The sequence below is a fragment of the Truncatella angustata genome (genome assembly GCF_020726525.1).
Source record: "Truncatella angustata strain MPI-SDFR-AT-0073 chromosome Unknown BKA67scaffold_8, whole genome shotgun sequence".
In the NCBI taxonomy this organism is placed as follows: domain Eukaryota; kingdom Fungi; phylum Ascomycota; class Sordariomycetes; order Amphisphaeriales; family Sporocadaceae; genus Truncatella; species Truncatella angustata.
Genome location: NW_025763388.1, coordinates 409,515 through 437,417, shown reverse-complemented (window position 1 = coordinate 437,417; position 27,903 = coordinate 409,515). Strand labels below are relative to the sequence as shown.

General features: G+C 52.9%; 12 protein-coding genes across 12 annotated transcripts; 6 read left to right on the top strand and 6 right to left on the bottom strand.

Moving 5' to 3' along the window:
- Positions 1-116: 116 nt before the first annotated feature.
- BKA67DRAFT_487271 (uncharacterized protein) lies at positions 117-617 on the top strand (the record flags this gene model as incomplete). The annotated part of the gene is made up of 1 exon (XM_046096933.1): positions 117-617. A coding segment is annotated over one exon (501 nt), but the record flags the coding sequence as incomplete, so codon positions are not given.
- Positions 618-900: 283 nt separating this feature from the next.
- Positions 901-2,814, bottom strand: BKA67DRAFT_682656 (uncharacterized protein). Its single transcript, XM_046108956.1, has 3 exons — positions 2,316-2,814; positions 1,840-2,239; positions 901-1,781 (listed from the first exon to the last, which is right to left on the bottom strand). Exons 1-3 carry the CDS (start codon positions 2,602-2,604, stop codon positions 1,175-1,177), a joined length of 1,296 nt encoding a protein of 431 aa, XP_045953965.1. The 5' UTR covers positions 2,605-2,814; the 3' UTR covers positions 901-1,174.
- Positions 2,815-3,117: 303 nt separating this feature from the next.
- Positions 3,118-4,244, top strand: BKA67DRAFT_662241 (putative zinc-containing alcohol dehydrogenase; the record flags this gene model as incomplete). Its single annotated transcript, XM_046107959.1, has 2 exons — positions 3,118-3,285; positions 3,339-4,244. The coding sequence occupies 2 exons, from the start codon at positions 3,118-3,120 to the stop codon at positions 4,242-4,244; spliced, it is 1,074 nt and encodes a 357-aa protein (XP_045953964.1).
- Positions 4,245-5,932: 1,688 nt separating this feature from the next.
- On the bottom strand, positions 5,933-8,141 carry BKA67DRAFT_387423 (uncharacterized protein). The gene is made up of 4 exons (XM_046096594.1): positions 7,942-8,141; positions 7,747-7,816; positions 7,467-7,687; positions 5,933-7,400 (listed from the first exon to the last, which is right to left on the bottom strand). Exons 1-4 carry the CDS (start codon positions 8,012-8,014, stop codon positions 6,034-6,036), a joined length of 1,731 nt encoding a protein of 576 aa, XP_045953963.1. The 5' UTR covers positions 8,015-8,141; the 3' UTR covers positions 5,933-6,033.
- Positions 8,142-8,988: 847 nt separating this feature from the next.
- BKA67DRAFT_610183 (uncharacterized protein) lies at positions 8,989-13,519 on the bottom strand. Its single transcript, XM_046105387.1, has 3 exons — positions 12,266-13,519; positions 12,164-12,211; positions 8,989-12,107 (listed from the first exon to the last, which is right to left on the bottom strand). The coding sequence occupies exons 1-3, from the start codon at positions 13,026-13,028 to the stop codon at positions 9,421-9,423; spliced, it is 3,498 nt and encodes a 1,165-aa protein (XP_045953962.1). The 5' UTR covers positions 13,029-13,519; the 3' UTR covers positions 8,989-9,420.
- Positions 13,520-13,880: 361 nt separating this feature from the next.
- On the top strand, positions 13,881-14,317 carry BKA67DRAFT_662238 (uncharacterized protein; the record flags this gene model as incomplete). The annotated part of the gene is made up of 4 exons (XM_046107958.1): positions 13,881-13,928; positions 13,984-14,076; positions 14,140-14,238; positions 14,297-14,317. 4 exons carry the CDS (start codon positions 13,881-13,883, stop codon positions 14,315-14,317), a joined length of 261 nt encoding a protein of 86 aa, XP_045953961.1.
- Positions 14,318-14,514: 197 nt separating this feature from the next.
- On the bottom strand, positions 14,515-15,732 carry BKA67DRAFT_662237 (uncharacterized protein; the record flags this gene model as incomplete). Its single annotated transcript, XM_046107957.1, has 1 exon — positions 14,515-15,732. One exon carries the CDS (start codon positions 15,730-15,732, stop codon positions 14,515-14,517), a length of 1,218 nt encoding a protein of 405 aa, XP_045953960.1.
- A 109-nt stretch (positions 15,733-15,841) lies between these two features.
- BKA67DRAFT_577491 (60S ribosomal protein L8-B) lies at positions 15,842-17,466 on the top strand. The gene is made up of 3 exons (XM_046103639.1): positions 15,842-16,109; positions 16,359-16,430; positions 16,499-17,466. Exons 1-3 carry the CDS (start codon positions 16,107-16,109, stop codon positions 17,207-17,209), a joined length of 786 nt encoding a protein of 261 aa, XP_045953959.1. The 5' UTR covers positions 15,842-16,106; the 3' UTR covers positions 17,210-17,466.
- Positions 17,467-18,882: 1,416 nt separating this feature from the next.
- Positions 18,883-20,262, top strand: BKA67DRAFT_694501 (carbonic anhydrase; the record flags this gene model as incomplete). Its single annotated transcript, XM_046109271.1, has 3 exons — positions 18,883-18,889; positions 19,170-19,289; positions 19,431-20,262. 3 exons carry the CDS (start codon positions 18,883-18,885, stop codon positions 20,021-20,023), a joined length of 720 nt encoding a protein of 239 aa, XP_045953958.1. The 3' UTR covers positions 20,024-20,262.
- A 247-nt stretch (positions 20,263-20,509) lies between these two features.
- BKA67DRAFT_577485 (UbiD family decarboxylase) lies at positions 20,510-22,650 on the top strand. The gene is made up of 3 exons (XM_046103638.1): positions 20,510-21,115; positions 21,181-21,907; positions 21,978-22,650. The coding sequence occupies exons 1-3, from the start codon at positions 20,875-20,877 to the stop codon at positions 22,408-22,410; spliced, it is 1,401 nt and encodes a 466-aa protein (XP_045953957.1). The 5' UTR covers positions 20,510-20,874; the 3' UTR covers positions 22,411-22,650.
- BKA67DRAFT_577483 (3-ketoacyl-CoA thiolase peroxisomal a precursor) lies at positions 22,651-24,846 on the bottom strand. The gene is made up of 4 exons (XM_046103637.1): positions 24,286-24,846; positions 24,110-24,195; positions 23,665-24,026; positions 22,651-23,558 (listed from the first exon to the last, which is right to left on the bottom strand). The coding sequence occupies exons 1-4, from the start codon at positions 24,494-24,496 to the stop codon at positions 22,760-22,762; spliced, it is 1,458 nt and encodes a 485-aa protein (XP_045953956.1). The 5' UTR covers positions 24,497-24,846; the 3' UTR covers positions 22,651-22,759.
- A 229-nt stretch (positions 24,847-25,075) lies between these two features.
- On the bottom strand, positions 25,076-26,681 carry BKA67DRAFT_694498 (permease for cytosine/purines, uracil, thiamine, allantoin-domain-containing protein; the record flags this gene model as incomplete). The annotated part of the gene is made up of 3 exons (XM_046109270.1): positions 26,217-26,681; positions 25,312-25,845; positions 25,076-25,254 (listed from the first exon to the last, which is right to left on the bottom strand). Exons 1-3 carry the CDS (start codon positions 26,281-26,283, stop codon positions 25,076-25,078), a joined length of 780 nt encoding a protein of 259 aa, XP_045953955.1. The 5' UTR covers positions 26,284-26,681.
- Between the last annotated feature and the right edge of the window lie 1,222 nt (positions 26,682-27,903).

The following is a 27,903-nucleotide window of genomic DNA, read 5'->3' as shown; positions in this document are numbered from 1 at the left end:
GGCAGATCGGAGCGCGTTCTCTTCCCGTACGGCCCGGTGGCTCAAGTAGTATGCGACCGGGCACCGGACGCTTTGCGCCGCCCATCCAAAATCCAGAAGAGCCTGAGCCCTGGGACCAGATATCCGACGAGCACCGCACTGAGATACAGGACTGCTTCCAGCTCTTTGATATGAACAAGGACGAAGAGCTCGACTTCTCCGAGTTCCGCTACGCCCTGCAATCCCTGGGTTTGGGCCAGATACCGCGGCCGGAGCTCATCGCCAAATTCCAGGACAGGGGAAGAGCCCGGCCGGACTGGACTCCTCTACCTTCAATACCAGGCCAGCCGCCTCCGTCACAAATACCTGTCACAGCCGACTTGAGACTGCCGAGAGAAGGATTTCTTGCCATAGCTGCAGAGTACATGGCGCAACGCGACCCAAGAGAAGAGTTACTCCGGACCTTTGGCATGTTCGACAAGGGCGGCAAAGGGATAATAACCCTGGACGACCTGAGGATTGTCGTCAAAGAATTAGGAGAAGACATCCCAGAAAACGAAATGCTCAACATGATAGAGCAGTTCGACATCGAGGACAAGGGGGGCGTGAATCGGGAAGAGTTTCTGGGCATCTTCTTGAGTGGGTGAGCTCGGCATGGGTGGCCTGGATGAGAGAGATCATAATGCCAACATGTTACTGACATTGAGTCTCGTCAAGGTAACACATACAGCTTGAGTACCCTTGCAAGGACCGGTGTCAGGAAAGACATGAGCTACAAGACAAACAAAGGCGAGAAGACAAAAGCAGGCCAGCCCGCGGCAGAGAGGCTTGACGATCTTCGAGAAGACGACGAGCCAGCGAGCCCTGCTACAAAATGGAAAGGCAAGGAGAGAATGGCGGCAGCTGCAGTGGCAAGCCAAGGAGGAGCGCGCAGGAGGTGAAAAGGATATGTGATGTCACATCTCAATAAGGGTTTTTTTTTTTGAAGGATAGTGTGAAGAGAGGAAGTTGTATATACGTTCTTTCTATACCCAGTATTCGAAGAGGGGGGGTCTTTGGCATAACGTGCGACGTACAATGGTACTGGAAAACATATCGATCATATCATATCATCTGGTGCTTCACCATCACATGCGTGATCAAGAGCTTTTCTCGGTCATTCTTATTAGATGTGACCAACCAAGACTCCTATACGTCATCGGTCTAGTTCCTTCCACAAGGACCTGAAGCGCGCCTGGAAGAGAGGATGGGTCACGAAGCCCCCCTCAAGGATATCCAGCGGCGCGTCCCAGCCGCGCGACCGCAACGCACGCACCGCGCCCCCCAGCGCCCCCACGAACCAGGCCCGCGTCGGCGTCCCCGCCCCCGCCGCGAGGGCCCCGATCATGAGCGTGCAGGACGTCAGGTTCATGTACGAGCAGGGCTGGTGTCGGAGCCCGCACAGCGCCTCCCTCAGCTCCCCCGCGGCCGGCTCGAGGTCGGCGGCTCCTGGCTCTTGGCCCCGGGACAGGTGGAGGATCAGCTCCACCGTCCAGGACGTGGCGCGGATGTGCGGGCCGGCGTGCGCCCGGAGGGCCCGGGCCTGGCTCAGCAGTTTGGTGGTGGTGATCTCGACTTCTTCTCCCGCGGAGATTGGACCTGGCTGGTCCTTGCGGTGCGCGTCTAGCGACCACAGGAGCCTAGAGAGGCCGTCGCAGATATCCGCCACGTCGGAGAGCGGCCGGTGGCCGTAAGCGCTGGCCTCGTCGGCCAGCTTCCGGTGGTAGAATCGCGGGAACCCGAGCAGATCGTTGGTCGAGTCACTGGCACAAAAGTCAGCTGCGAGGGGCTCAGCCCCAGTTTGGAGCGGACTTAACCGACAGGATGAGCAGGTCGTAAAACCACGATGGCAGCCCCCCGACGCCGCGGGAGCGCCTCTCTCGGATCAGCTGTGCCGCCCCGTCGATATGGACAGCCCAGGCCTCGCCGTCGCACCTCAGGCGCTCCCCGAACGCCATGGTCAGCACAGCACCGAGCACGGCGTCCACGTGGGCGGCAGCGCCGGAGCCGATGCGCCGGGCGACGAGGCCAGCGGCCCGCGACCAGTGCGCCTCGGCCTGTCTCTGGAACGAGGCATCCGGCGACCAGTGGCGCGCCCCCACTGCCATGGACGACTCGAGGAGCGCGGGCTCGGAGACCAGGAGCGCGATCCACGCCGCCTCGTCCGCGTTGGTGGGATAGTCACGCCCGTCCTGGAAGACGAGCGACCAGAGTCCGGACACTATTTTGATGGGGGGTTACTTTTCAGCAAGTTGGCGTCCCCTTCATAAGACCGTCCCCCGGAGGTGCATACGTACGGAACTGTGCGTAACAGTATTGCTCTGCAAGCTGCGCGGTGAGCGGTAGGGCCGGCACGTCGTCACCGCAACTGCGTGTGCTCCGGCTCGCTGGCTTGGCTGCCTTCCAGACGGCTGGGTTGTAGCTTGAACTCGTCTCGGCTGCCTTGGCTTCAAAGTCACCATGTATTCGCTTGCGCCTCTTTGCGAAATTGGTCCTCGTTATGTGGGCCCTCATCTGCTTTGCGTCCAAGTGGGACAACTCCGACGTGCCGGTCGCATTCAGAAACAAGAACTGTGTCGAGCTCATGTTGGGCTTTCTGTATGCGGAAAATCAATTTGAAGACGACAGGCGTGAGATTGCCCTTGTTAAGAGGTGATGTATATCATATATGACCGAGGTGAGATCATGGACCCGCCACGTTATACCGGATTAGGAAAATCAATTTCATAGGGATTAGTAAAGTACCAAGCAGTCAGACCCCATATGCGAATGAACGATTGGCTAGACAAGTCGTGCCGAGCCGAATTAGGGAAAGTTCAACTCTTATAGTCAATAGCTGAAGAGGTTGACAGCTTGAATCGAAACAACCCCTGATCACCAGTCTATTCTGTAAAAGGATATTCAATTTTAGGTACAGGCTTCTGACAAATGTGTTATAGATGGAACATGTATGAGTGATATTGGTATTTTGACTTGCTGAGACGCATATATAGATGGAACCCATCATTAGTATTTTCAACGTTGGATCTGTCCCATCGTAGACTTTCAACGTATATGATACAGAAGCCTTTCACGCTAGTTATAATTAAAAATCAGAGGATGGCACGGCAATGGATTCTTAACAGTCAGGAGGGATTCGAGACCTCACTCAAATACCAGGAGAATGTCAGCATCCCATCCACAGACGAGCTCGGCTTGCACGACGTCTTGGTCAAAATACAGGCAGCTAGCTTGAACTATCGCGAGATAGTGATCGCAGGACCCGGGGTAAGTCTTCTCAGACTGCAGTTATCCATATAGCGTGCTGATATACTAGACAGGGCGTGAACGGGCCCATTACACCTCCGATTGTCCCTGGCTGCGACGGAGCCGGAATCGTCGAGGCGGTGGGCTCATCAGTCCGGGACTTCCGACCAGGCGACCGAGTTGTCACGTATTTCGCGCCGAAGCTTGTTGAATCCAGCGGTGATGATGCACAATCGAGCATAGCAGACGTCTCTGCCATGCTGGGCCAGGGAACCGACGGGACATTACGTTCCCGGGCTGTCTTTTCCGAGGCAGCGCTCGTGCAGGCGCCCAAGACCCTGGGACCACTGCCAGCGTCCACACTGACGTGCACCTGGCTGACGGCATGGAACATACTCTTCGGGCTCAGAGGTCAGGAAGCCGGACCAGGCACCTGGATTCTCGTCCAGGGAACGGGCGGCGTGAGCGTAGCCACGCTGCAGCTCGCGGCGGCCGCTGGCATTACCGTTGTCGCGACCACGTCGACGGAAGATAAAGGGAACCGCCTTCGGTCACTCGGGGCCGCACATACGGTAAACTATCGCGAGAATTCGGACTGGGGAAAAGAGGCACGGGGTTTGACGCCTGGTGGGAGAGGATTCGATATAGTAGTCGATATTGGCGGCGACCAAACTCTTCCACAGTCTTTGGCAGCCGTGCGAGTAGACGGGCTCGTCGCGGTCATAGGACAAGTAGCAGAGGTCGGCGCGCCAGTCCCGCTCTTCGCTGCATTACTGCACACTTGCATTGTCCGAGGGCTGCTTGGAGGAAGTCGAGCCCAGCTTCGCGAACTTGTGCGTTACATCGACGAGAAGGGCATCGAGCCGGTCGTGGATGATGTGGTATTTGAGCTGGCAGAGGCCAAGGATGCCTATAGGCGATTGAAAGAGAAGAAGCATTTTGCTAAGGTCATGATCCGCATCGATCATCCGGATAACTAAGAAACTCTTATTATTCTAGTCCATTCCCTTGGAAGTTTCGGAAGCTGCTAGCTATTGTGCTCCAATCTGTAAGCCACTCGGCTGCATGTTCAACTGTTAGATTCGCTTATAAGTTATTGAATTCTCAGTTCACCCGGCACGTTTAGCACTGACAAACAAACAATTTACTATGCATTGTTGGCAATGCTCTAAAAACAGGCATAGACGTTCACTTGGCCTAGGAATATTGCTCATTTTTGCAACACAAGACATTTCAACTTCCTTGATTTCGATACTGTCAATGGAACATGTCATCTGGGCTACACTCATCATATGTGGTGAACAGCTGTTCTAGGACCACATCGAGCTCGCTGCTCAAGTGACACCCTACATTTTGAAGAAACGTTTGAATTCGCAGGCAACAAAACAGATGTTCCTTCGTGGTTGCTTGAACTTCTTCTCAATAATCACAGATCAGAATGATCGTTCGCGTTTGGTGCTGAAACTGATTCCTTCAGCATATCCACTGCATTCCCAGTATGTAGGTCACGTCCTTTTCCGGGCCTTTGTGAGGGTTGAGATATGGGATATCTTAACAAAGCTCGATTGGTATGTACATTGATTACCCTTCGATGTACGAGTGCCTCTCGCACGCTTAGTTCGCGTCCGTTTCATATGCCAAGCCATCTTCTTCACTCGAAAACTAGTCGATGGCAAGAATCTGAGTCGTATTAAGCACGGGAGAATAATGAAAGACGGAGGGTTGATAGAAAATATGTAATGTTAGCTCTATAGTACTACCATGTGGGTTTCTGCAGTATTCCCCCTACGAAGTCGTTCGAAGCGTTGTCCGAGTACTTCTCCCGAAGCACCTGGATAGACTCGACAAGCTGCGAAGCCCCGTGGTAGCTCTATCTTACAGGATGCTGAGGAGCAAGGCCTGAAGATTTGATCCAGGCTCGAGGACTTCTTGAGTGTTGACTTGGGAACCTTGACCAATACGGTACACGAATAATGACATATTTGCTCAAATCAGCGGGTTTGACCAATTGTGACCGGGCAGAACAACCGGGCGGTGTTGCTCCCCATTTCTTGAGCTAGAACTCGTTCCTTCTTAGGTTTCAGCAGGCCACAAGAGATAAACTATCCATGGCACCACTTATAAGGCAAGACCGTCATCAAGGCTGTTGTGAGCGCACATGTCTATGCGGTGCTTAGTGGCGCGTGGGATCACTATCGGCAGTTCCACCACGGTCTCAATACCTAGGGACTGTTCTTTTGGGGCAGCCCGTATGTCGATCGACGAGACGTGTGACATAGGACGTCATACACCAATGTTAAATGTGGAAAACAAACCAAGAATAATTAGTCGAAGACATACGAATATTTAAATCTCATAGCTGTGTAATATGATATGCATTTTGGGGAGGGCAGCATTATTTACGACTGCGCTCAGATATTTATGGTGTATTCAGAAGGTATGGTGCCTGGGACGAATATCTATAAGCTGGGGGACGACCTCCATGCTATGAATTCCCTCCCTCCCCCTTTTTACGAGACTAGAAGTCAGCACTTGCGTCACATTATATTTGCGAGTAGAAACCTATGAAATGTCATGGTTTCAGAATAGCAAAATGGTAAGAAAAAAAATAGATACGGCTAGTTATTGACAGTAGCCTAAACGCCATGACTCTGAAGTGTGGTAGGCCAACACAAACGTTCATCCACAAGCAAGCGGAGCCACCCAAAGCCTAGCCTATCGGTGAATGATTCGCCAACAAAAAGTAGAAATATGTCACGCTTTCGCGGTTTAAAACTGAATCAGATCCTGCCCCTGCTGCTGGTTGGTTTGTTGCTGCCTTGCGAACGGATTGGCACTCTGCTGGCCGCCATATCCATTCATGCCCATATTAGCCGGGCCAGTAGCCGCCGGCATTTGTTGTTGTTGATAGGTGGCTTGAGGCATACCGGTGAATTGCTGCCGGAGGAATGGGTTGTTTCCGGTTGCCTCGGCCGTTAGTCTATTGAGACCTGAGCCAGCAGAGTTCACGAAGGTACCCGGTGCGGTATGTTGAGCCGGGATACGCAGGTTGCCAGTGTTGCCAAACGTATCCAATCCTTCGCCTCCAGCGAGAAGCTGGTTGAGTTTGGCCTCGTGTTCCGTAAGCTCTCTCTGTGGCTGTGCGATCTGCTGTGGTTGCTGGAAGGTGGGCTGAGGAGGCGGTGTGAATGTCTGAAGAGACTTGGGCTCGGGGATTGGTTGAAGTTGGTTCAGGGTGGGCATGCTCGGCATGGCAGGCGCTCGTTGGGCCGGTGGAGGCTGTCCGAAACCTGAGGCGAAGGGGTTGTTGGAGCCCGTCTTCATGGACATGATAGGAGCTGGAGACGTGCTCTGAGCACGGCCAAAGGGGTTGTTACTGCCGGACTGGGCGACAGGTTCAGATGGCGAAGCTGTGGGCTGCGCTTGGAACTGTGATTGTTGCGCGTAAGGGTTGTTGAAGCCGGTGGGCTGGGGCATGAATTGCTGTTGCTGGGGCTGCTGGGGCTGCTGTTGCTGTTGCTGTTGCTGCTGACCGTAGGGGTCGTACATGCCTGTCTGCTGTACACCGAAACCATTTTGATATCCTGTGTTCTGGAAGCCAGTATACTGTTGGTTTGGCGCATTGTTGAAATTGTATCCGGTCGGCTGCGTTGCCACGGGGTTCTGTGTGGGATTACCAAACCAGTCAACATTATTGCCCTGTTGGTATCCCATATTGAACCCGGTAGGCTGAGGCTGCTGGCTCGTGGACGGGAAAGGGTCATCGTCGAACAGAGACTGAGCGTTGCTCTCTTCCAATTCCCGCTTTCTCCGCTCATCCTCTTCTTTGCTGAGCTTGATGGCCTTGGCCAAGTCATCGTCATTGTCGTTGGTGCTGGTGCGACCCTCCTCCCGTCTCCTTCTGTCTTCCTCTTCTTGGTATCTGCTTGCCTCGAGCGCCAACTTGTACTCAGTATCGTCTTCATCGCTCATTTGTCTGCGAGGACGTCTCTGGGAGGGTGGTGGGACGCTGCCTTCGGGTGCAAATTCCTCGATGCCGGTGACCCGGGACTTCCACGTCTTGCGATCGCTTCTCTCTGTCCGTAGTCGTTCCTCGTCAAGTAACAGAGCACTCAGTTCTTTCGCGGCCACGCGCACTATTCACATCCAGTGTCGTCAGCCATACAGGTGTCGATGAAGCGAAGAAGATGAGCACTGCTTACCATTCTGTCCGACGTCTCGGCCATCCTCGTCGACGTATTGGAACTCGCGCAGGGTCTTGATGATGTAGACGTTCTTGCGGGCCCACGTCACGACCAGTTCGGAGCCTTCGTGCAGACAGTAGTCGAGAACCTTCAATGCCTTCAGGACGTGTCGCCAGTTTTTGCCCTTGTCGTTGAGGCGCTTGTCGATCATATCGACGATGTCATAAAACTCGGTTGATCTAGCATCATTGTCAGAACAGGCCGTGTCTCTGGGAGGTATTGTAGCGCCTCTGCATACGAATTGTATGTCAGCTGAGCAATCTCGCTCATCTGAGTTCCCGTGGGGCCCCATGGGTCATTACTTGTCGCTGTGAAGTTGATCAGTCTGTTGGTCTCCTGTCGAAAGTCGAGCGGCAACTGGTGACCGGAAGAGCTTGAGCTTGAGCTTGGGCTGGGGGTTCGAGCATGAGCATGAGCATGAGCATGAGCATACCTTCGCGCACCTTGACCTGGACGCTGGAGTAACCCTTGGTCACATTCTTGACACTTCGCATCACCTTCGACATGTTGACGGTATTGATTGACGTTATGCAATAATATGTAGGTGCTCAGAATGTGTAGGGAGTTGTTGGTCGTTGCGAAACGCACACTACGGTGCACGTTCGTTGTCGGCAGATCCCCTTGAGATATGACGATTATCGGCGGGCGCAATTAAACGTCGCAAATCCAGCCTGTGGATAGCTCGGAGTTTCCAACAACTGGTGAGGGTAGTGGTACTTGCACTGGCACTGGCACTTGCGCTTGGTGCTTGGTGATTCAATTACTGGACAAAAACACCACTAAACAGAGTGACCCCAGATCGCTGTCGACGATGGTTGTTTTGTTGTGTGTGAGAAGAAAATCGTGCACGCCTGAGGCTATGAGGCGGCGCTTTGAAATTGACGGTGTCGCGGCCGACAAGTGTAACTCTGGGTAAGGCGAATGGAGCATTGACAGACGGGCAGCTCATGCGATTCATGCGATGATGAGGTTGGGCGAGGGGCCGGCTGCAGCCCAGCCGAGCAAGGCTCCCCCAAAGTGTCCACTGAAAGAGTTAATTAGACCGTGAAATCCAGGCTTGGCAGTACAAATCCAGCGCTGAAGAACAAAGCGACGTCCAGCTGGAAGCTTTTCATTTCAAGGTTTGATATTCTAAGTTCCTGTGGTGAAACCTTCCTGTGAGAGAATATTGAATATTCTCTGAAATAAGCTACCATACTACGGTATAACTATCAAAGGTCTGGTCTTGACGAATTGTCCACACATTTCGCAGCGCCTGCTTTCGTGCAACAATTTCCAACTCGAGAGTCTCGGCCTGCCATGTCCACTACGGCTGCAGGTAGTACTTCCAACGCTGCAGCTCAGCCCAGATCTCAGTCAGTGGCCATTCTGACGACGACCTTGGGGCTAAGCCACTCTTGGTAGGAACTATTGACGTAATCTGCATGCGAATGTCCCCCCCCCCCTTCCCTTGTGCTCAACTTGTACGATTCATGTCGGTCGTATTTGTTAGGCACACGGCAGACTGCCTGTTTCGTAAGAGAGAATGCGAGAATGCGAGAATGCATACTACTGTATAGTGGCCGTCTCAGGTCCCCACTGTCTTTCATATCTTGTTGGAGGCAACTATATATTCACCCCATCGTCTATGACTAAAACATGCCTCAATCAAAACAATGTAGACAAACGAATTCGCCATCGTACACTGCGTCGTCTCAATTCATTGCCTATTAACACGCGTAGAGAGGTATCGATCTAATCCTACGAGACCTGATAACGCCAAACCCTTCAGCTTGGCTATTTAATGCTCAAGCACCATGTAAGAGAACGCCGGCTCTCTAGCTAATGGAAAACTCGCTGTACAATTCCCATCGTCCCAAAACAAAACAAAAGCCTAGGATCGAAGCAACATTCAGGGAGGTGAGGAGCTGTACTACTCATCTTCCCCTTCCGCATCCTCATCCTCATCCTCGTCTTCCTCTTCCTCGTCGTCGTTCTCTCCCATCACCATGTCTGCGTCTTTGTCGTCTGCACTGTCCTCGGCATCGCTACCGCTCGACTCGGCATCGTCTTTGACCTCGAATCGAGTAGCCAAGGTCTCGGCCTCCTGACTTTTCGCGCCTTTGCCCCTCGCCTGCTTGACCAGAACTGTGTCTCCTATTTCTGCGTCGCCTCTCTCAGCGGCAGCGGCAGCAGCAGCTTGTTTACGTTGAAGCCAGGATGGCGGAAGTCCCGGACCACTATCAGCATTCCCATAGTCACTCTTTTTTGTCCCCTTGGGCCAACGTCCGGGTCCACGCCCTGTGCCGCCCGTCTTCCGTCGAGTCCCGCTAGCTTTAGGTCGCGAGGCCGACTTCCTGGTGCCGGTAGGCCGCCTCTTAGCTCTTGGACGTGGAGCCGATGCTGGAGCTCGCTGCAGCACCGGTCTTGTAATGGTCGAGTTTATACGTGATGGGTTTGGGCGTTTGGGGTTGACTGGTGGGAACACTTCAAACCGAACGGGCGGGATATTGATGTAAGCCGTATGCCAGTCATCCTCTGCTTCAGTTGCAGCAGAAACTGCAGCAGACTGGTGTGATCGTACCTCAATCTGCATGTGATTGTTCTCCTTGTCCACGTCGTCTGGCTTGATATCTTCCATTGGCTCATCAATGACAATGTCATTGGGTTCCGTTGATTCGAGCACTGTTGATTCGACCGGTGCTATAGGCTTGAGAATGCTTTCCTCTGGAACCGCAAAATCCCCAGCGGCGATCCCGCTTTTGGCAAGTATTTGGACCGCCTTGTTTTCCTCCTCGTCTTCCTCTCGGGGGGCAATCGCAGTAATCGCCGGTCCCAACTCAAAGTTCGTAGCGTTACTGCGACCCATGACATAGGGTGTCCAGGTCAAGGCCTTGTCGTTGAGCTTTACATAATTCTTCGCTTCCCACTTGGCTACGTATTCGCGGCAAAATGGAAGATCTACTCGGAAGGCGTAAAGTTTTGTCTGCGGATCCCGGACCAGACAGCGCAATCCTTCAAGGGCAGATATGACATCGTCCGGCATCATGCCCGTATCGTCGGAGATTTGCCTTATACTCAAGCCCTTCCCAGTATGTCTCTCCTCAGGCATGTGCTCCAAAAGGTACTTGCACATTATCAACCTCCAGTAATTGCGGTAAGACACCAGACCCATGTCTGACAATGGCTTCTCCGGCGAACCCGTCTTCTCTTCCGCCCGAGTAAGAAGGTAGGAGAAATCAATCAAGAGGTTGCCGTATCCTTTTCGCTGGTGGATTGGGAGGGTGAGGATACAGCTGACGTTGTTTTGGCTGCTGGCACGCTTCTCTTTTGAAAAGTAGCCGACGAAGTGATAACCCATGTCGTCGTACTCGCACAAGACGTAGAAAAGAAATGGCTCGACATCATAGTAGAGTGTCTTGGACCCGAGAAAGAGTTTGGCGAGCAGACATAGATTTTGACAATAAACCGGGTTCTTCCTGCCGTCGACCTCGAAAAAGGAGACAGACCCTTGTCGGTAGATCTCATCGCCTGGTGGGTGCTTGGCAGGGCATTTGAGCTTATGCCTCCATGCTACGTAGTCGGAGTTCATGTACTTCAAACAGAACTCACATATATACAGCACACGATTACGGCTGTATTCCTCTGGATATGGTGCAGCGTACCAAGTGTCGATTTCCCAGCCGCCGAACTCGATACACTCGATTTGACTTGCGGGTCCACTGGAGGGTTTCCTGGACTTCTTGATCGGGACAGCCTCCATTTCGGCTTGCATTGCCAGGATGCGCGCGCGCCACTCTTCGTCGGCCTTTTGCTTTGCCTCGTCAAATCGCCTCCTATCGTCTTTCGTGGGCAGAGTTTTGGACGTGTCGGCTTCGGGTTCGGTAAGAATACCTCCGTAAGGCTTTCCCTTCAACTCATCCGTTTCCTTATCATAAAATGAATAAAATGGCTGAGTGTAGCTGGAGGGCATCAGTGATGGCATTGGCGGCTCTGTGGCTGCAGCGTTTGTTCTCGCAATTGAGCGGGCGGATCGACCAGAGCGGCCAGAACGTTTGCGCGGTTGTGGTTCCTTTGAGAGAATTTGCTGAAGTTCCGCAGGAGCGACTCGCATCCTCAGCAAAAGCACATTTCGGGACTGCTTCAATACGGTGCATCGACCAGTTGAATTCGAAATCTTGAGTCTGAGCGAACGTGATGACCGGGGTCTGGTATCTTCATCGGTGCTGTTGGCAGAATCTTCGTTCGCATCGTCATTAGACTCGTCCGACGTGTTCTTTTGGCGTTTTCGAAGAGACATAGTTTCTTCAGGATTGTCGTGAGCGTCGGCCTCCACATCAGCGGACGAAGTTTTGCGTTTTCGCAATACCCTAGAACCATCCATAGGATCCTCATCGATGACAAGTTGGCTGAATACTGAATGAGAGTCGGGTCCGTTCAGTCTTGTGGGAAGTAGCTCGCGGGCAATCTTGGACGCTGTCGAGCGTCGAGAAGCTGCTGGTGACACCTCGTCTGGTTGGGCCTCCCTATTCGGCTCTGCGTTGTCAGGTAACGAACCAGCTTCAGACTCTGATTCAGAAGATCCGCCGTTGCATTCAGGACATTTCCAGCCGGCGCTTCCTGCGTCACCGTGTCAGTTCACTTCCCCTTCCGTTTCATGCGCACTTTAAACTTACTGGACTTATCGTCGTATGCATCCGCATCGTGAGCACATTGCTGATGAGCTACAGACAAAACGTTAGCCATGGCCGGCATCAAAGTGGAGCTTTAGAGCTTACCATGTTCACCACAACCTTTGCACGCAAGGAACGACTCGAAGTCTTCGCCGGGATCGTTCTCTTCGTCTTTCTTACAGAACATACAAAGGTTAGTCGCTTCAACTTCTGACTCTTCCTCTTCGTCATCCTCCTCAATTTCAGCTTCAGCTTCCCATTCGTCGACAGATTCTTGATCACTGCCGCCAGAGGCAAAGCTCGCATCCTCCTCAACCTCACTCTCGTCCTCATCGGTTTCACCAGGCTTGATTTTGACAGCACCAACACCTTCGGCTTCGTCCTCCTCATCCTCGTCCTCGTCATCGCCGCTGAGGACGGCATTTGGATCCGGTTGCATCATATCGTCATCTTCACCTTCGGCATCTTCATCAAACCCAGCATCTTCGTCATGGTCGCTTCCGTTCTGGCTTTCGCTGCCATCATCAGCGTGACGTTGGTCATTGTTCTCACTTGGTTCCCCTTCTGCATCTGGGTCTTCATCTGCATCTCCAGGCTCAATATCTGGCACCTGATCTGCGTGGACTTGTTGAGTCTCATCTATGCTCTCGCCCTCTGCGTCATCCTCTTCATATTCTTGTTGTGGGAGGATTTGCGCCTTGGGGGCGTGGTCCGAGAGCTCTACTTTGATCTTCGTGACAGGTTCGCCGGCTGAGGGAGCGTCGACATCCATGGCGTCAGGCGCATCGTCTTCCTCGTACTCGGCGTCCTCTTCCGAGAGGATAACACTTTGTTGGAGCTCGTCTTGAGCTGCCTGGGCGTTGGCCATGTCGCCAGGTGTGCTTGGTCTAGGTGGTGGAGAATGGGTCTTGGTGGGAGGTATGGGCAAGTTTGGTCAGTTGCGGCCAGGGCAAGCTCGTCGATGCGCACGCTCTTCGTTGGTGGTCGCCTTGTCGCATATCTATCGCGAATGTCGCACGACTTGGACTAACTTGAGTTTCGAAGGACGCGGTTAAAGTTGCATGAATGAATGAATGAATGACCGTTGCCGACGACGGGGTGCGATAGGCATTGGGACCTCAGTGGGCTAGGGAGCTGGACAGCGACTGAACGCGCAAAAAAGTGGCGTACAGCCGTGATTAGGAAAGAATATCAGAAGTGGCAGGCGCCTCAAGGAATTTGGCGCGTGAAAACAGTATTACATTGGCAAATGTCCGATGCGTCAAGAGGCGAACACAGTTTCGAGACGGTTCACGTCTATCCTGGCGTGGCTGCTGAACGCTTGCGCAGTTCACTTGCTGTTGGTGGCACGGAAGGTGCTAATTGGCTCGTACCTTAGGTACTATCTAGGGGAAGTACCCACTGAGAGCATCCACAGCCGAGCATTGACCCTTTCGCGGGGGGCGGAAAAGGAGACCGGCCGGTTGCACATGACCTTTGCACAACTTAATGGAACATCCTATGCACGCTTTCGGCCTGAGGCAAGACCCAAGCTCCAATCTCGGAACTCCAATGGAAGGACGTCAATTGACGAGCACCGTGCTGTAGACACTCGCGACCAATTTGTGATAACAACCTCGATAGGCATTGAGTAGGTGGTTTCTCCCCGTTCTGTAGCGGCCTCCTCACGCTTCTTTAATTGACTGATCTCAAAATATAGTCGCGACCAACAACCGCCGCAATGCCTGTCCCTTTCGAAGCCCTGATTCCCTATGGAATCATCCTAGCCGTGAGCGCTCTCTCCCACGAAGACAATTGAGGGACCACCTTACTGAGAGATACAGATGTTCGGTGTCACCGGCGCCGGCCTGAACAAGATCAAGCACATGCAAAACGGAGGCAAGCGACAGCGACGATCCATTGATCAGTGGGACAGAGTATGGTTTCTCCTTACGGGGCGGACGCGAGGGCTTCGACAAAGGCTAACTCGCGTGAAATAGCAAATGATGGACCGCGACCGAAGGATCACAGGTTTCCTAAGAGGACAGTCGGACAACCCGATAGCGCCGATTGGCTTCGAGTTGAATAACCCATGGAGGGTACGTCACAGCGACAATGTGAAGATTCAAGCAGCCACATATACTAACTTCCCTGCAGGTCGAAAAGCGCATGTCGTAGATGAGAAGTGGCAATGGCAGGGTAGAAAGAACAGTCGATTGGCAGCGCAGATGCATCCAGGGCAACCATTGTACAAAAGCCTACGAAGACAGCATTTATCAACAACTTCATTTGTCAAATCATGGGCCATGCCAGCATACAAAAATGGCCATTGGCACGGGTATCATTGATATTTAAAATTTGTCCTTTGTTGCCTTCTATATGCTAATCTCAGGCCTGTTCTTGTTCAAGCCTTCCAGAAGCATACATGCCTGGCACAACTTCTGGCTTGACATGTAACCACATCTCTCGCACGTTCCGAGTGTCTGCTTCGGTCTAATTGGAACGCTGATGCCATTGTCGACTACGGCATGATCGCCCTTCTTTTTCCGGTCGTGCCGTTGAGCTGTAGCTTTGGGGGTGGTCACCTCGGTCTCAAGACCCTCACCAACAGCCTTTTCGTTCTCTCGCAGTTGTTTCTCCATGACAGCCATCGCGCCACCTGCGCTCCGACCGTCTGCCGAGCCACAGCCACCAACGCTTTCTTCCTCTGCTGCTTTAGCTTCTGCAACTTGCTTGCTCTTGCAACCACAGGCATCCGTTGTTTGTCCTGGAACGAGCCGTGCCATGTCCTCTCCACTTCGAACGACATCTAAGATTGAGCTTGGCCGTACTTTCTCGAGATTCTTGATGAGAGCCCTTGCACTACCTCGGAAAGCTTCTGGACTGTATATGCACTCGGTGCTGAAGTAATCAAGCTTCTTGTGGTGCGCATATAACACAATCTCCTTCTCGTAAGCGTATTTTAATGGTTTGCTCCTCTTCACCTCACTTGCGTCGTTACCGGTGACAATACTCGTACTCCTGGAAAGACGTGACAGGTCTCCTCTCAGGAGATTCATCAAAACAGTCTCTGCTACGTCATCTGCATTGTGGCCCGTGACAACATGTTTGATGCCCAGCATTTTCGCTCCTCGGTCAAGAGCCTGCCTTCTAAAAACGCCACAGTATGTGCAGTTCCCCTTCTTGCCTATGGTGGACACGACCTGGTCCATGGTCCAGCCATAAAGCTCGTCATATCCTACAATCTTTAAAGGCATCTCGTACTGTAGGGCATTGCGCTTGACCGTCTCCAGTGAATCATCCCGGTAGCCTTTGATACCTTCGTCTATACTCAACAAAACCAGGTCCAGGCCATAGTCGTGTCGTTCGTTTAACGTCTTGAGCACAGATGCCAGTACTGTGGAATCTTTCCCTCCGGAAGCTCCTATGGCTACTTTCTCGCCACGAAAGAAAAGCTTGGAGGAAGTTATTGTGTGATGAGTCTCATCTTCAAATATCTGAATGAAGCAGGTCTTGCAGAGTTTCTGGTGATTCTTGGGCCGCTTTATGAGAGCGCGCTCTGTCTTGCAGATGGCGCATAAGGCTGGTGGCATTCTGGATGGCGCAAAAAGTACGGTAGATGCGATGAATCGTAGCGATGATTTTTCGAAACGACCAGGTCAAAATATAATCTCTGCAGCTTTTTTAATCATGCTCATGACATCTGAGTCAATCCGAGATTCTTTTAGCTGAGCGGCGACATCCCACTTCCGGTACGTACACACAGAGGGGCAGGTGCGCTAGGCCCACTTTGCGCAAGCTCCAGCGCTAGCCGACCGAGAATTACCCGTAATTCGCCTGTTTCCACAAACCCTCACCACAAATTGATTTCACGAGCTGTTCGGGTCGAACTTTTTCTTCTCTTCGAACTTCAGCGGACAGGTCGATCATCAACAAACGCCCAACGACCACACGACAAACAATCACCATGGTAAGCATACGATAATCACTCTTTCCGATGATGCGCCATCACGCGCCATCAATTCCTCACATGACGCCAAATTAAGTGGCACTCGCTCGTCGAGTTGTCCAGTTTTCCGCTTGTCGTCTTCGGACGCGGGTGAAGATTATGGCTTTGAGATATCGTGGGTGTGCAGAGATGCCACCGTATCACGTTTCTCTTTAGAGATCAAAGACTACAGTCAATAGAACAATTGCTGATGTCTTTTCTCAATGATAGGCCCCCAAGTCTGGCAAGAAGGCCGCTCCGGCCCCGTTCCCTTCCGCGAAGGCCGGCAAGAAGGCTCCCAAGGTTAGTGACAACCCCCCAGTCGTGCCCTCCCCTGGTGTCGTCCATTGTGGTGTTGACTTGATGGCCAGAACCCTCTCATCGAGAAGCGCCCTCGCAGCTTCGGCATCGGCGGTGACATCCAGCCCAAGCGCAACCTTTCGCGCATGGTGAAGTGGCCCGAGTATGTCCTGCTCCAGCGCCAGCGCAAGATCCTCAACCTCCGCCTGAAGGTTCCCCCGGCGATTGCCCAGTTCCAGCACGTTCTGGACCGCAACACCGCCGCCCAGGCTTTCAAGCTCCTCAACAAGTACCGCCCTGAGTCCAAGGCCGAGAAGAAGGAGCGTCTCACCAAGGAGGCTACCGCCATCAAGGAGGGAAAGAAGAAGGAGGACGTCAGCAAGAAGCCCTACGCTGTCAAGTACGGTCTCAACCACGTCGTTGGCCTGATCGAGAACAAGAAGGCTTCCCTCGTCCTCATCCCCAACGATGTCGACCCCATTGAGCTCGTCATCTTCCTGCCCGCTCTCTGCCGCAAGATGGGTGTCCCCTACGCCATCATCAAGGGCAAGGCTCGTCTCGGAACTGTCGTCCACAAGAAGACCGCCGCCGTCCTGGCCCTGACTGAGGTTCGCTCCGAGGACAAGTCTGAGCTCTCCAAGCTCGTCAGCGCTGTCAAGGACGGCTACCTCGCCAACTCCGAGAACGCTCGCAAGCAGTGGGGTGGTGGCATTATGGGTGCCAAGGCCAACAAGCGTGAGGAGAAGAAGAAGAAGGCTCTCGAGACCGCCGTTAAGGTTTAAGGTTTTGACTTGTTCATGGATAAGGAGTTACGAATCTGAATCATTGCACTGTACGGCGTTGGAGGGGTAAAATGGAATACCAATCAATGGATTTGCACGACACCTACTCCTACTCACCTCGTTCCTGCACAGGATCAGTGAATGTGAATAGTCAATGCTAAAGGCTGGAATATGACCTTGAGACTTGAGCCATACTATGTCTAGATCTACTGCACAAGCCTCTGTGACCACAGTAATGATTTGGGACTGTGGGTAGACTATTATATACCTAGTTAGCGGCCAAAATGGCTTGTCCCCACGAAATAGTGTGTAACAAAAGGCAATTAGGAACCATCACAATGCACCGCCTACTGTACAGCATTGCCCAAGGTTGCGAAGCTACGTCCATCTTGTGACCGTGAAACATTTCAAGTCCTCTGTGTTACTCGTCTCCTGGGATGACGGACCATGAAGAGCTGCTGTGGACCATAGGCTCATCTGTATAGACCATGTGTAGTTGTCTGTGAACCGAAATCTTCTGGCCAAGCCAAACAAGAAATCGGCAGATTCCTTAGCGGCTGTCATCTGTCTTACATTAGCTCAGGATCGCCTACTAGATTTGAAATGATTCTTCCCCCAGATGTCGTCAGCTTACTGTCGGCCTGTGAGTTGTACGCCTGCGATTGGTGTGACAAGCTTGAGTGCACCAAGAAGCTTATCATGTCAAAGCCCAAACGGGACCTGCCTCGACGAACGCTGGGCAACGCTTGGTGCCGCCTTGGTATAATCCACGGCCCCGACGACTAAACATGTATGAAATTGTGTATGCTTGGCGGCCTGGAGTTCGGCGGTATGTTTGATAAACTCTACTCCCTTTCTTTCCTTCTCTCTCTCTCCCTTTGAGGAAATCCACGCAGGCATCGCGCATGGTTTTTTTCGACTTACCGCCCGTTGCTATGGGTTGGCTTATCATGACGCGCCACAAAAAGCTATCGGTCCCCGATCTCCTTCCCCCGGCTTAGCTGGAATTTGGACACTATATACTCAGATGAAGATAGATGGGGAACATGGGTGTGTTGGTATCTCCAACAAGTTTCATCTCAACTACCCTGGCCGATTCGTGCTTCCCCAGCCCCAAACCTTTTGCTAAGGTACTTCTTGCTGTGCGCGCGCGCGGGATGGATCATGGGGCGACACTGCTGTCTAAGTCGGTATTGACCATCGACAGCATTCATGAGTGACCTTGCCTCTGCGTTGTTCACAGCACGACCTGAACACCTGACTTATTCCGCCGGACATTTTGTTACCTGCTCTGTGATACGATAATTCCTGTGTCCCATCATTGCTCTCCTTCTATGTTTTCCTGCCTGTTTCATTGTAGGTTCTGACAGCAAACAAGATTTGCTACTTTATCTTACCGCCGGATTCGCTGTGACCCCCAAGCCCATCGCCGGATACCCCGGTGCTCGCCCGTAAGGTTCGATACTCAGGATTGTGGGCTTGCATGAAGGCTAGAAGCTGCAGCTCGAAAACGAACAACGGTCATAAATCCCTCGGTCCTACTCGAAGACTGCATTCGGGTCTTGTCTCGATCCCAAATCTTCATCCCCAGCGTCGCTATCTGGTATAGATGAGAGAGAGGGAGAGTGAGAGAGAATCGATAAGACGAAATCACGAGTTTCTAGCGAGAAATGATGCCTCGTAAGTTTTATACTCCGGTACAATTAAACTCGACCCCAAATCTGCCCGCGCCCCTAGTTAGCGACAAGCGAAGCGAGATCTCGGGAAAGATCCCGCCCCGCAGGATCTGGCAGCTTTTGTGGAGGGTATTGTAGGGGGCAGAAACCCCCGAGAACTCCCGCCTTCAACATGAGAGTCGCATGATTCTGAAGACTCAACCCCCCCAAGCAATTTACTTGCGACGGGAGCTACTCATGTGCTCTATAGTGGGCTGACCGACGAAATGCTAACGCGCTTCTAGAAGACACAACGGACCCCTTCAGCTATGCGCTCTCGTCCAATCAGGCATGGGCTGGGTATAAGAGCCATCAGAACCCAGAGTTCTTCACGAAACTGGCCGGCGGACAGAGTCCTTCGATACGTACGTTGTTATCACTCTTCGCTCGAAAATTCTTACAATGTCTTATTTAAATTTTCTCCCTTCTTCTCGAACATTGCCGTGAAATTACACAAAGATATAAGTATGGGGTGGCTAATTTGGGGTTCACTTGGGGACATATAGTCTGGCTAGGGTGCTCCGACTCGCGCTGCCCAGAGACGACGATCCTGGGTCTGCAGCCGGGCGACGTCTTCGTGCACCGCAACATTGCCAACATCATCTCGCCGACGGACATCAACACGTCGGCCGTGATCGAGTACGCGGTCGCGTTCCTCAAGGTCAAGCACGTCGTGCTGTGCGGCCACTCGGCGTGCGGGGGCGCCGCGGCCGCCCTGGGCAACGCCCGCGTTGGCGGCGTCCTCGATACCTGGCTCACGCCGCTCAGGCAGCTCCGCAACGCGCACCGCGACGAGCTCGGCGCCATCCGGGACGATGGGGCGCGCGCCGTCAGGATCGCCGAGATGAACGTCGAGCAGGGCGTCAAGGTCCTCCTGGCCAATGCGACGGTCGCGGAACACATCCGGGACAGAGGCCTGCAGGTCCATGGGACGCTCTTCGACATCGCGAGCGGGAGGATCAAGGACCTGGGTCACGGCACGGGTAAGGCAGGCCGGGCCGGGCTTGTGAGTGATGCCACGCTCGAGGGAGACGTCATCAGAGGCAAGCACGCGGCTTTGGTATTTAGGAGCAGCGGCGCTGGTATGGAGGTTCGATAAGACTCAGATTTGTATTAGGAAAAAAAAAAAAGAGGGGGGGGGTTGCTTTTATGGGATAGGAGACCTATGGATCTTCGCGGTTGACCTAGGCTGCGACAAGGGACACGGAGTTGAAAGGCAATGGTAGACATGAGAAGAAAACGGTTTCGCTTTATATTCAGCGAAGGCTCGAGGTTTGGTTATTTAGTCGAGCCATTTCTGGTACTAGTTTACAAGGTACAAATTTCATTCATCCAAACACCTCAGTACAGTTGTTAGTTTTGCACCACTATCGTTCCTTGATCCGTTCTGAATGCGCTCCAATCGTGATCGACATCAGGATACGCAGCACCTATAATTACATGCGGGTGGCTTAGTGAGCCAGCGCCTCTTCAAGGTGCTGTATCTGCCCCTCCATACGTCATTGCAGCTAGAGGGGCACTGGAGGGGCACTGGAGGGCCGGATTGGATCCGGAGTCGAACGTTTCCTGTGGTCTCATTGTGCGTTGAGAAGTTGAACAGAAACGGCAGTTTGGTGTCTAAACCCAATTGACTAATCAAAGCTGGATTTCTAATGCTTCTCGATGGCGTGCGGTTTTCTTGTGAGTAAGCGAGGAAAAGAAACGATCTTCGATCCCATCGATGCCAAGAGATGGAAGCTCCATCAGAGATGCTGCTTCGGGGTAAAGCAAATGGTGATTCTGACCAAGGGTTGACACTCTACCCAATCCAATTGCTTGAAGCAGCCAGAATATTCCTCGTCGCTTCTCCCTGAAACTCTGTTGACCGCGCACATTTGCGACTTCAATCCCCCAAGCCAGGTTCTCTACTTCTCACACCCACGGACAACTGCCGCTGATTAGAGTATCGTGATGGCGCTCGCCGTTCTCTCGGACGAAGATATTAGGGGTCTCCTCGAGTCGCTTAGCCTCGAGGAAGCTGAAGGGTTCTCCTTTTCTCTGAAGAGCGCGCTGCATGAATATTCTACTGGGACACAGTCGATCGAGTCAGGCTTGATCCATCAGCCAGACAGGACGACCATTCATTCCAACGCTTCGAATTCGACGACACTTTTCGTACCCTCGTGTAGTGTCGCAGGACATGGTGTCAAAGGTATGCGCCTACGATGGCAGTATGGTTGCGATGATTTGAGGCGTTGCTAACTACTAAAACTCCAGTCATGACCGTCCCCTCGCCAGAGGCCGATCCCTCTCATACCGTGAAGCCCACTGGTTCCTTGACCCTCTTCTCGCCGTTGGGTGCACCGATTGGCTTCCTACATGCGCAGACCCTGACTGCATTCCGAACTGCACTGGCGTCAACCTGTCTCCTGCAGAAGCGACAGCGCGTGCAGACCATCACGGTCTTCGGTTCGGGACTGCAGGCATACTGGCACATCCGATTGGCGCTGATGTTCCGCGGCCCCACGATCCGCCATGTCTACGTGATCAACCGCCGCTTCAGCGAGAACGCCAAGAACATCCTCAACAAGTTCTATGCCGTGCACGCCGACACAAAGACGAGGGAGGGCTGGGAGCACACGAAATTCAGCATGCTGACGCCCGGCTATGGCGAGTTCCACCGCCTGCTGAAGGATCACGTCAGGGAGTCCGACGTGATATACTGCACCACGCCTAGCAGGGATCCCCTGTTCGAGGGCAGCATCCTCACGAGCCACGAGGGCAGGCGGAAGGGCAGGCTTATAATCGCCGTGGGCAGCTACACCCCAGATATGCGGGAATTGCCCACGGAGTTGTTACAGCAGGCAGTGAAGAGCCACAAGGGAACGCATTTCCACAAGCATGCGATCGAGGGCGGTGTGATCATCGTAGATACGCTGGACGGTGCCCTCAAAGAGGCGGGTGAAGTCATCGAGGCGCAGTTGGAACCGAAACAACTTGTCGAGTACGTTCATCTCTTCCATCCCATCAAATGCTCAATATAGAAGAAGAAGAATGCGGCTAACCTGACGCAGACTCGGAGAGCTGGCGATGATCCAAAAAGCTCGCATGGCAGAAGAGGAAGAATCCATGGCCTCGGGGTCGACTCGGGGCTCCACCGATATCTCGTCAGATATGGACTCGCTGTCCCTGGGCACGACCGGCAGTTCGGCCATATCGACCGTCTTCGGGTCCTCAGCATCCAAGGATACCGCAGACTCCAGCCTTCCATCCAGTCCAGCTCGTTCACATCACGGCGGGTTCTTCCACAAGCGCCGGAGTTCCAGCCGGGGGTCGGTTGACCGGGGCAAGCAGAACCGAGACGACCACTTGGCCCGGTGGTTGACGAGTGGGAATGTGATCTACAAGAGCGTCGGCTTGGGGTTGATGGATCTGGTCGTTGGCATGGAGATCATCAAGTTAGCGAGGGACAGAGGTGTAGGGACTCAGGTTGAGAGTTTCTCGTAGGACGAGCATCATTCTCCCTTGGCGCCTTACCTTGGAGTTGAGACGATTTCAAAGGATGTGGTGAATATCTGCTTGAATGGCATGCTGTGTCCCATGATGAAGAGAGTCCGGGCGAAATTGCTGCAGATGGGCAAACAATTTAGCGATTAGATGATTAGATGATTAGATGCCACAAAAGTTTCGGAGATGTTGATGTATATCTACAAGATACCGAAACTTAAACAAAACAAAAAATAGACACTTTGATCACTTCTGATCCCGCTCGAGGTTTGTGTATATCGATGCATTTATAATTCATACATATAACATGGTGCGCCAAACTCTATGATTACTGTCGTTTGCACTGTGTCTACTCGGCGACCCAGACGGCAGCCATGCCCATGCCGGTACCAATGCACATACTCGTCACGCCGACCTTCTCCCCGCGCCTCCTGAGCTCATAGAGCAGCGTGCTGACCTGTCTCGCTCCCGTGCAGCCCAGGGGGTGGCCAAAGGCGATGGCGCCGCCCTTGGGGTTGATCTTTTCCAGGTCCAGGCCCAGCTCGTTGGCGCACCACAGGCACTGGCTGGCGAAGGCCTCGTTGATCTCGAAGATGTCGACGTCGTCCTTGGTGATGCCGGCCTTCTCGAAGACCTTGGGGATGGCCTTCCAGGGGCCGATGCCCATGAGCAGGGGCTTGACGCCGACGATGGAGGCGGCGACGTACTTGCCCAGGATGGTCTGCCCGAGCTTCTCGGCCGTCGACCGCTTCATCAGCAGCACGGCGGCGGCGCCGTCCGAGATCTGCGACGCGTTGCCGGCGTGGATGGAACCGCCCTGCGCGAACGCGCCCTTCATCTTGCCCAGGGACTCGGCCGTCACGCCGGGCCGCACGCCGTCGTCCTTGGACACGGTGATGGTCTTGGTCTCGCCGGACTTGGGGTCCTCGAACTTGACAGTGAGGGGGTGGATCTCCTCGTCGAAGAGCCCGGCCGCCTGCGCCTTGCCGGCCTTGTGGTACGACGAGGCCGCGAACGCGTCCTGGTCCACCCGCTTGATGTTGCGGTCCGCGGCCATCTGCTCTGATAGCACGCCCATGGGCACCTTGCAGTTGGCGGCTTCGGGGTGCGACTCGAGGAGTTCGGAGAATTCAGACACGGCGCCGGGGCTGTGCGTCAACTCTATGTTAGCATGGTTCTTCCGTACTCTTCCCCTTTGAAGGGAGAAAGGTGGAGGAGTGGATGAAAAGGTGAAAAGGGGGCAATATCACGTACCCATACTGTGTGCTCATGCTCTCGACGCCAGCACCGATACCGATCTCGATCATGCCGGCCCTGATCTGGTTGGCGACATCAACGCAGGCCTGCAGGCCGCTCGAGCACTGTCTGTTGAGGGTACGGACGGCGGTGGACTCGGGGAAGCCGGCGACGAGGGCGGCGGCGCGCATCTCGGTGGCTCCACCGCCGGGGGCCAGGACCTCACCGACGGCGATGTCCTCGACGAGGGCCGGGTCGATCTTGGAGCGCTCGATGAGACCCTTCAGGGCGCCGGCCATCAAGTCAGCCGCCTGTGTGTCCTTGAAGCCGCCCTTGCCGCCCTTGGTGAACGCGGTTCGGAGACATGCTGTCACGACGATCTGTGGATTGGAGAGAGGACTGGTCAGTCGCTGTGGAGAACGAGTTTTGCGAGTGATGGAGAATTGGGAGAGGAGGCACTCACATCATCGGGGCTCTTGATCAGGAGGCGCTCCTTTGCTGATTTGGAACCAGAGACCTGGTTGGAGATCTGTTGTAATCTGTCGGCGGCTGTAGTCCACTGTCAGTCAGCTTTTCGTGGCAAGTCGGCGCGGATGCACACTGGCCCATGTCAGTGGGTGCCAGAGCACTGCTACTTACCGCCCATCTTGTCTGTGATATGCTTGCTTGCTTGATAGATACAACAAACAATGCTAATTGAGGAGGATATATGGAAAATGGAAGGGGAACCAACGAAACTCTGCCGGCAAGCAAATGGGATAAGTAATTCATTCGCCTGGTGCCTCTCCCCACAATGAACCTCGGAACTTGAGCTCGAGGATCCCTGTCCAATCTTGACATCAGACCCCATCCCGACCCCAGAAAGGGCACATGTTTAAGCCGGGTTAGCGTCAGCGCTCTTTTAGCGCCGCATCACATGCCCGAGGACTCTGGCTTTTTTGTTTTGTTATTGCTGCTATTAGTTCTGGTATGTAGAAATCTGTATGTCATGGGGCCCAGAGACCGACTTCCGCACGGCTTACTGAGCAAGTATCGTGCATGCCTCTGACGCTAACTAGTACCAAGGCAAAACCGGGATCGTAGTACGTATGTATACACACCACAGAGATCATGGATTAGATTAGTTTGGATATAGATATAATATAGCCTTGGCCCAGCAGCGGGACAGGGCACGGGCGCGGGACAAACCAAGTTGTAAATGTTATACCAGCTGGTGGTTCTTCCAAGGTTAGACCGATGTGGAATTCGTTCCTGCTTTCGTCTGAGAAGAGCTCGGCCATGTCAAGCAGCGCATCATGTTTCACTGCAGATGACGAATCACCGTAGCCATTAACACGGCAGTCTAACATGCCAACAACGGATCCATGCCTATTTGGGTCATTCAATTCTTGTAATAAAATAATAAGAATCTCAAAGATCTTGTAGAATGCTATACATCAATAACCTTCTCTTCAGCTCTGCCTTTCTCGTCCAGACCGGTCTGCGAACGTTCATTCTCGGGCCCAACGCCATCGAGGACCGGCGCATCGCCAAACGTTCCGAAATAGTCCAGATCGTCCACGGCTATCTTGTGCGAGATGGGCCAGTACCATTCAAGAGCCAGGTACACTAAACCCGACACCAAACATCAAATGAACCACGACAGCTGATAGAGCCTCGTCCAACCGCCCCAATCAGCTTTGGGTGCAACACCTCTTTGCACCAGTCCCGGCATCAAGAACCAGACACCCGCCACCCAGGCGGCAGCAGCACGCAGATTCCAGCCTCCGTAGTACCAGTATATGCTGTGCGCCGAGTTCCCGTAGAGATCAGTAAGCTTGACGGTCCGCTTTCGAAGCAGGAAGTAGTCCGCGAACATGATGCCCATCAGCGGGCCGAGGAATGTATTGAAGCTCCCGACGACGGTCAGGAAGTTTGTCGCGCTGTTGAGCAGTGACCAGGGCTGCATGAAAAACGCAAACATGACAGTCAGGTATCCGCCCCTCCTCACCGTGAACCACCGCGGTAGCAGGGCGGCCAGGTCGATGCCGGCCACAACCGAGTTCGAGGCTACGACCATGCCGAACTGGGAGAGCATGAAAGCGATACTGGCAAACGCGACGCCCGCCCGGGCACCTCGGCTGCCCTCGTACTTGCGCACCGCGTCGAGGAACGCATATGGCTGCCACAGAAGCGAGGTCTGCTGGGGATAGAGCGTTGCTGCGCACGACGTGCAGATGATGCCAACACAAGCGACGATGATTGTCCGTCCCTAGAGGCACCATAACCAGCTGTGCCATAATCTGGCCGCCAGGCTTTCGAGCATACCGTATATAGTTAGACTGAACCACATGAGCGGCAAACACATCACGGTGTAGATGACGAATAATACAAAATCATAAACCTTCATACTGCCTGAAGCAAGTGGGATGTCAAGGTTCAGAATTGATGGCCATATGCAGGTGATCAGAACTCGAAGATATTGACTTCTATACCAGACGTTCGTCGCAGTCCACACAAAAGAGAGAAAAATACGAATAGCCTGCGAGGGAGTGAGTGGAAATTCAACAACCCGAGTGTTCTCTACATACCATTGGGAAGAGGTAGCCCCAGATGCCCCAGTTCTACTTCATCCACATAGGGAAACCAATGTGCCATTTTGCACCAGGCTGGCCACCAAGGACGCACAAGAGTCCCATGAAGGTGTGGGCTACGATGATCGCTAGCATTGATTGCTAAATTCGCAGTCAGACACAATGTACACTCAATGCAAAGACCGAGTCAGCCACTTACCCAGATATTGAGACCAAGTGAGATCAGAGATGATCCGGTGGTCCAACCGCCAACATTGAAAGAGCCGGTGATCATTCAAAGGCCGATGAAGTGCCAAGGACCGTATGTTCAAACCAATCCGACTTGATTATAACTTGTAGGCTTGCGACCTTATGGAGCACCTTAATAGTTGGACTAGACCGAAGTGGGTCATGTATCACACTTCTGGGCCTTCGCAATTCTATAGTTTAGCAGTTCAACCGTCCAACGACTAGGTGTTCATGATAATGCAGTATTATACAAAGTTCTTACGATTTTCCGTTGTGCAGTTCCTCAGGTTAATATCTAACGCCGGAAAAAAATTCCCGCTTGGCATTTATGTACCAAGTCACATGGATGATACACAAGTGTAATTCTACATGTGATTTGATCAATTAGTCACCCCTCCAAGTAGAGTTAGTTGCTCGTTATTTCTTCACAACTACGCAGAATGTTTCAGACTACCACCGTTGCGCCCGCCACCTCTGCGCCAAGGCAGGGTACATTGAACAATGGGCAGTATTCAAGTTCAACTCAACCATCTCGACAACTTGAGAAAAGATACCCGTTATTGACACAACGAGAATCTGGAGCCCCGACCATGAGGCCCGTCGAGCTGTCGCAGAAGAGATTCGGCATGCTTCCCGGGAGATAGGCCTTTTTCACTTTGATTCACCATGTAAGCCTAAACTCTCGGTTTTCAATCAGTGATACTGACAAATTCAGGGGATCGACCCTGAACACGCAGAAGGAGTATTGAGACAGGCCAAACGTCTCTTCAACCTCTCAGAAGAAAAGAAAATGGAGGTTTTTACTGGCTTGGTCCCGAATGAGTACATGGGCCTCCATCCCATGGAGTGTTGTAACCGTAATGGCTGGAAACACCAAGGTGAGGTCTGATATAGCCATAGGCACATCACATGTTCTTTCTAACATGTCAAAATCAGACTTGAGTGAGGCGTTAAACTGGGAATATGGCCCGAAAGAGGACCCCGAGGCAATAGACAAAGATGAGGCTTCCTAAATTGATCTCCGGCGCTTGTTGCGGATCTATATTTTTCAGCAACACTGCATTTCGGCCGTACTCATGGTTCTGTATGACGTTTGATGTGTTCGAGTAGCATATCTGAAGACTGCCGCATGATACTGTCTGATATTGTAAGTTCTGGAGTTCTTGATCGGTAAGTACATATATCGGTCAAACTACCGATACCAAAGTCCTCGAGGCTATACGAACTCGAGAATTTATTATTTCAGGTCAGTAAGCCATTTTATTTGATGCTATACCGCTAACTTCTCATTGGATTAATATATTTAGATTAATGATAATCAGACAAAATTATACGGGAGATATCACAGCTTGGCAGGCTGCAAGGGAGCTGCAAGGGATGGAGCCTCACTGTTATCCCACTGTCCACTCCATACATGAGTATTTGCAAACTACCAACAGTCAATGTAATCTACAGA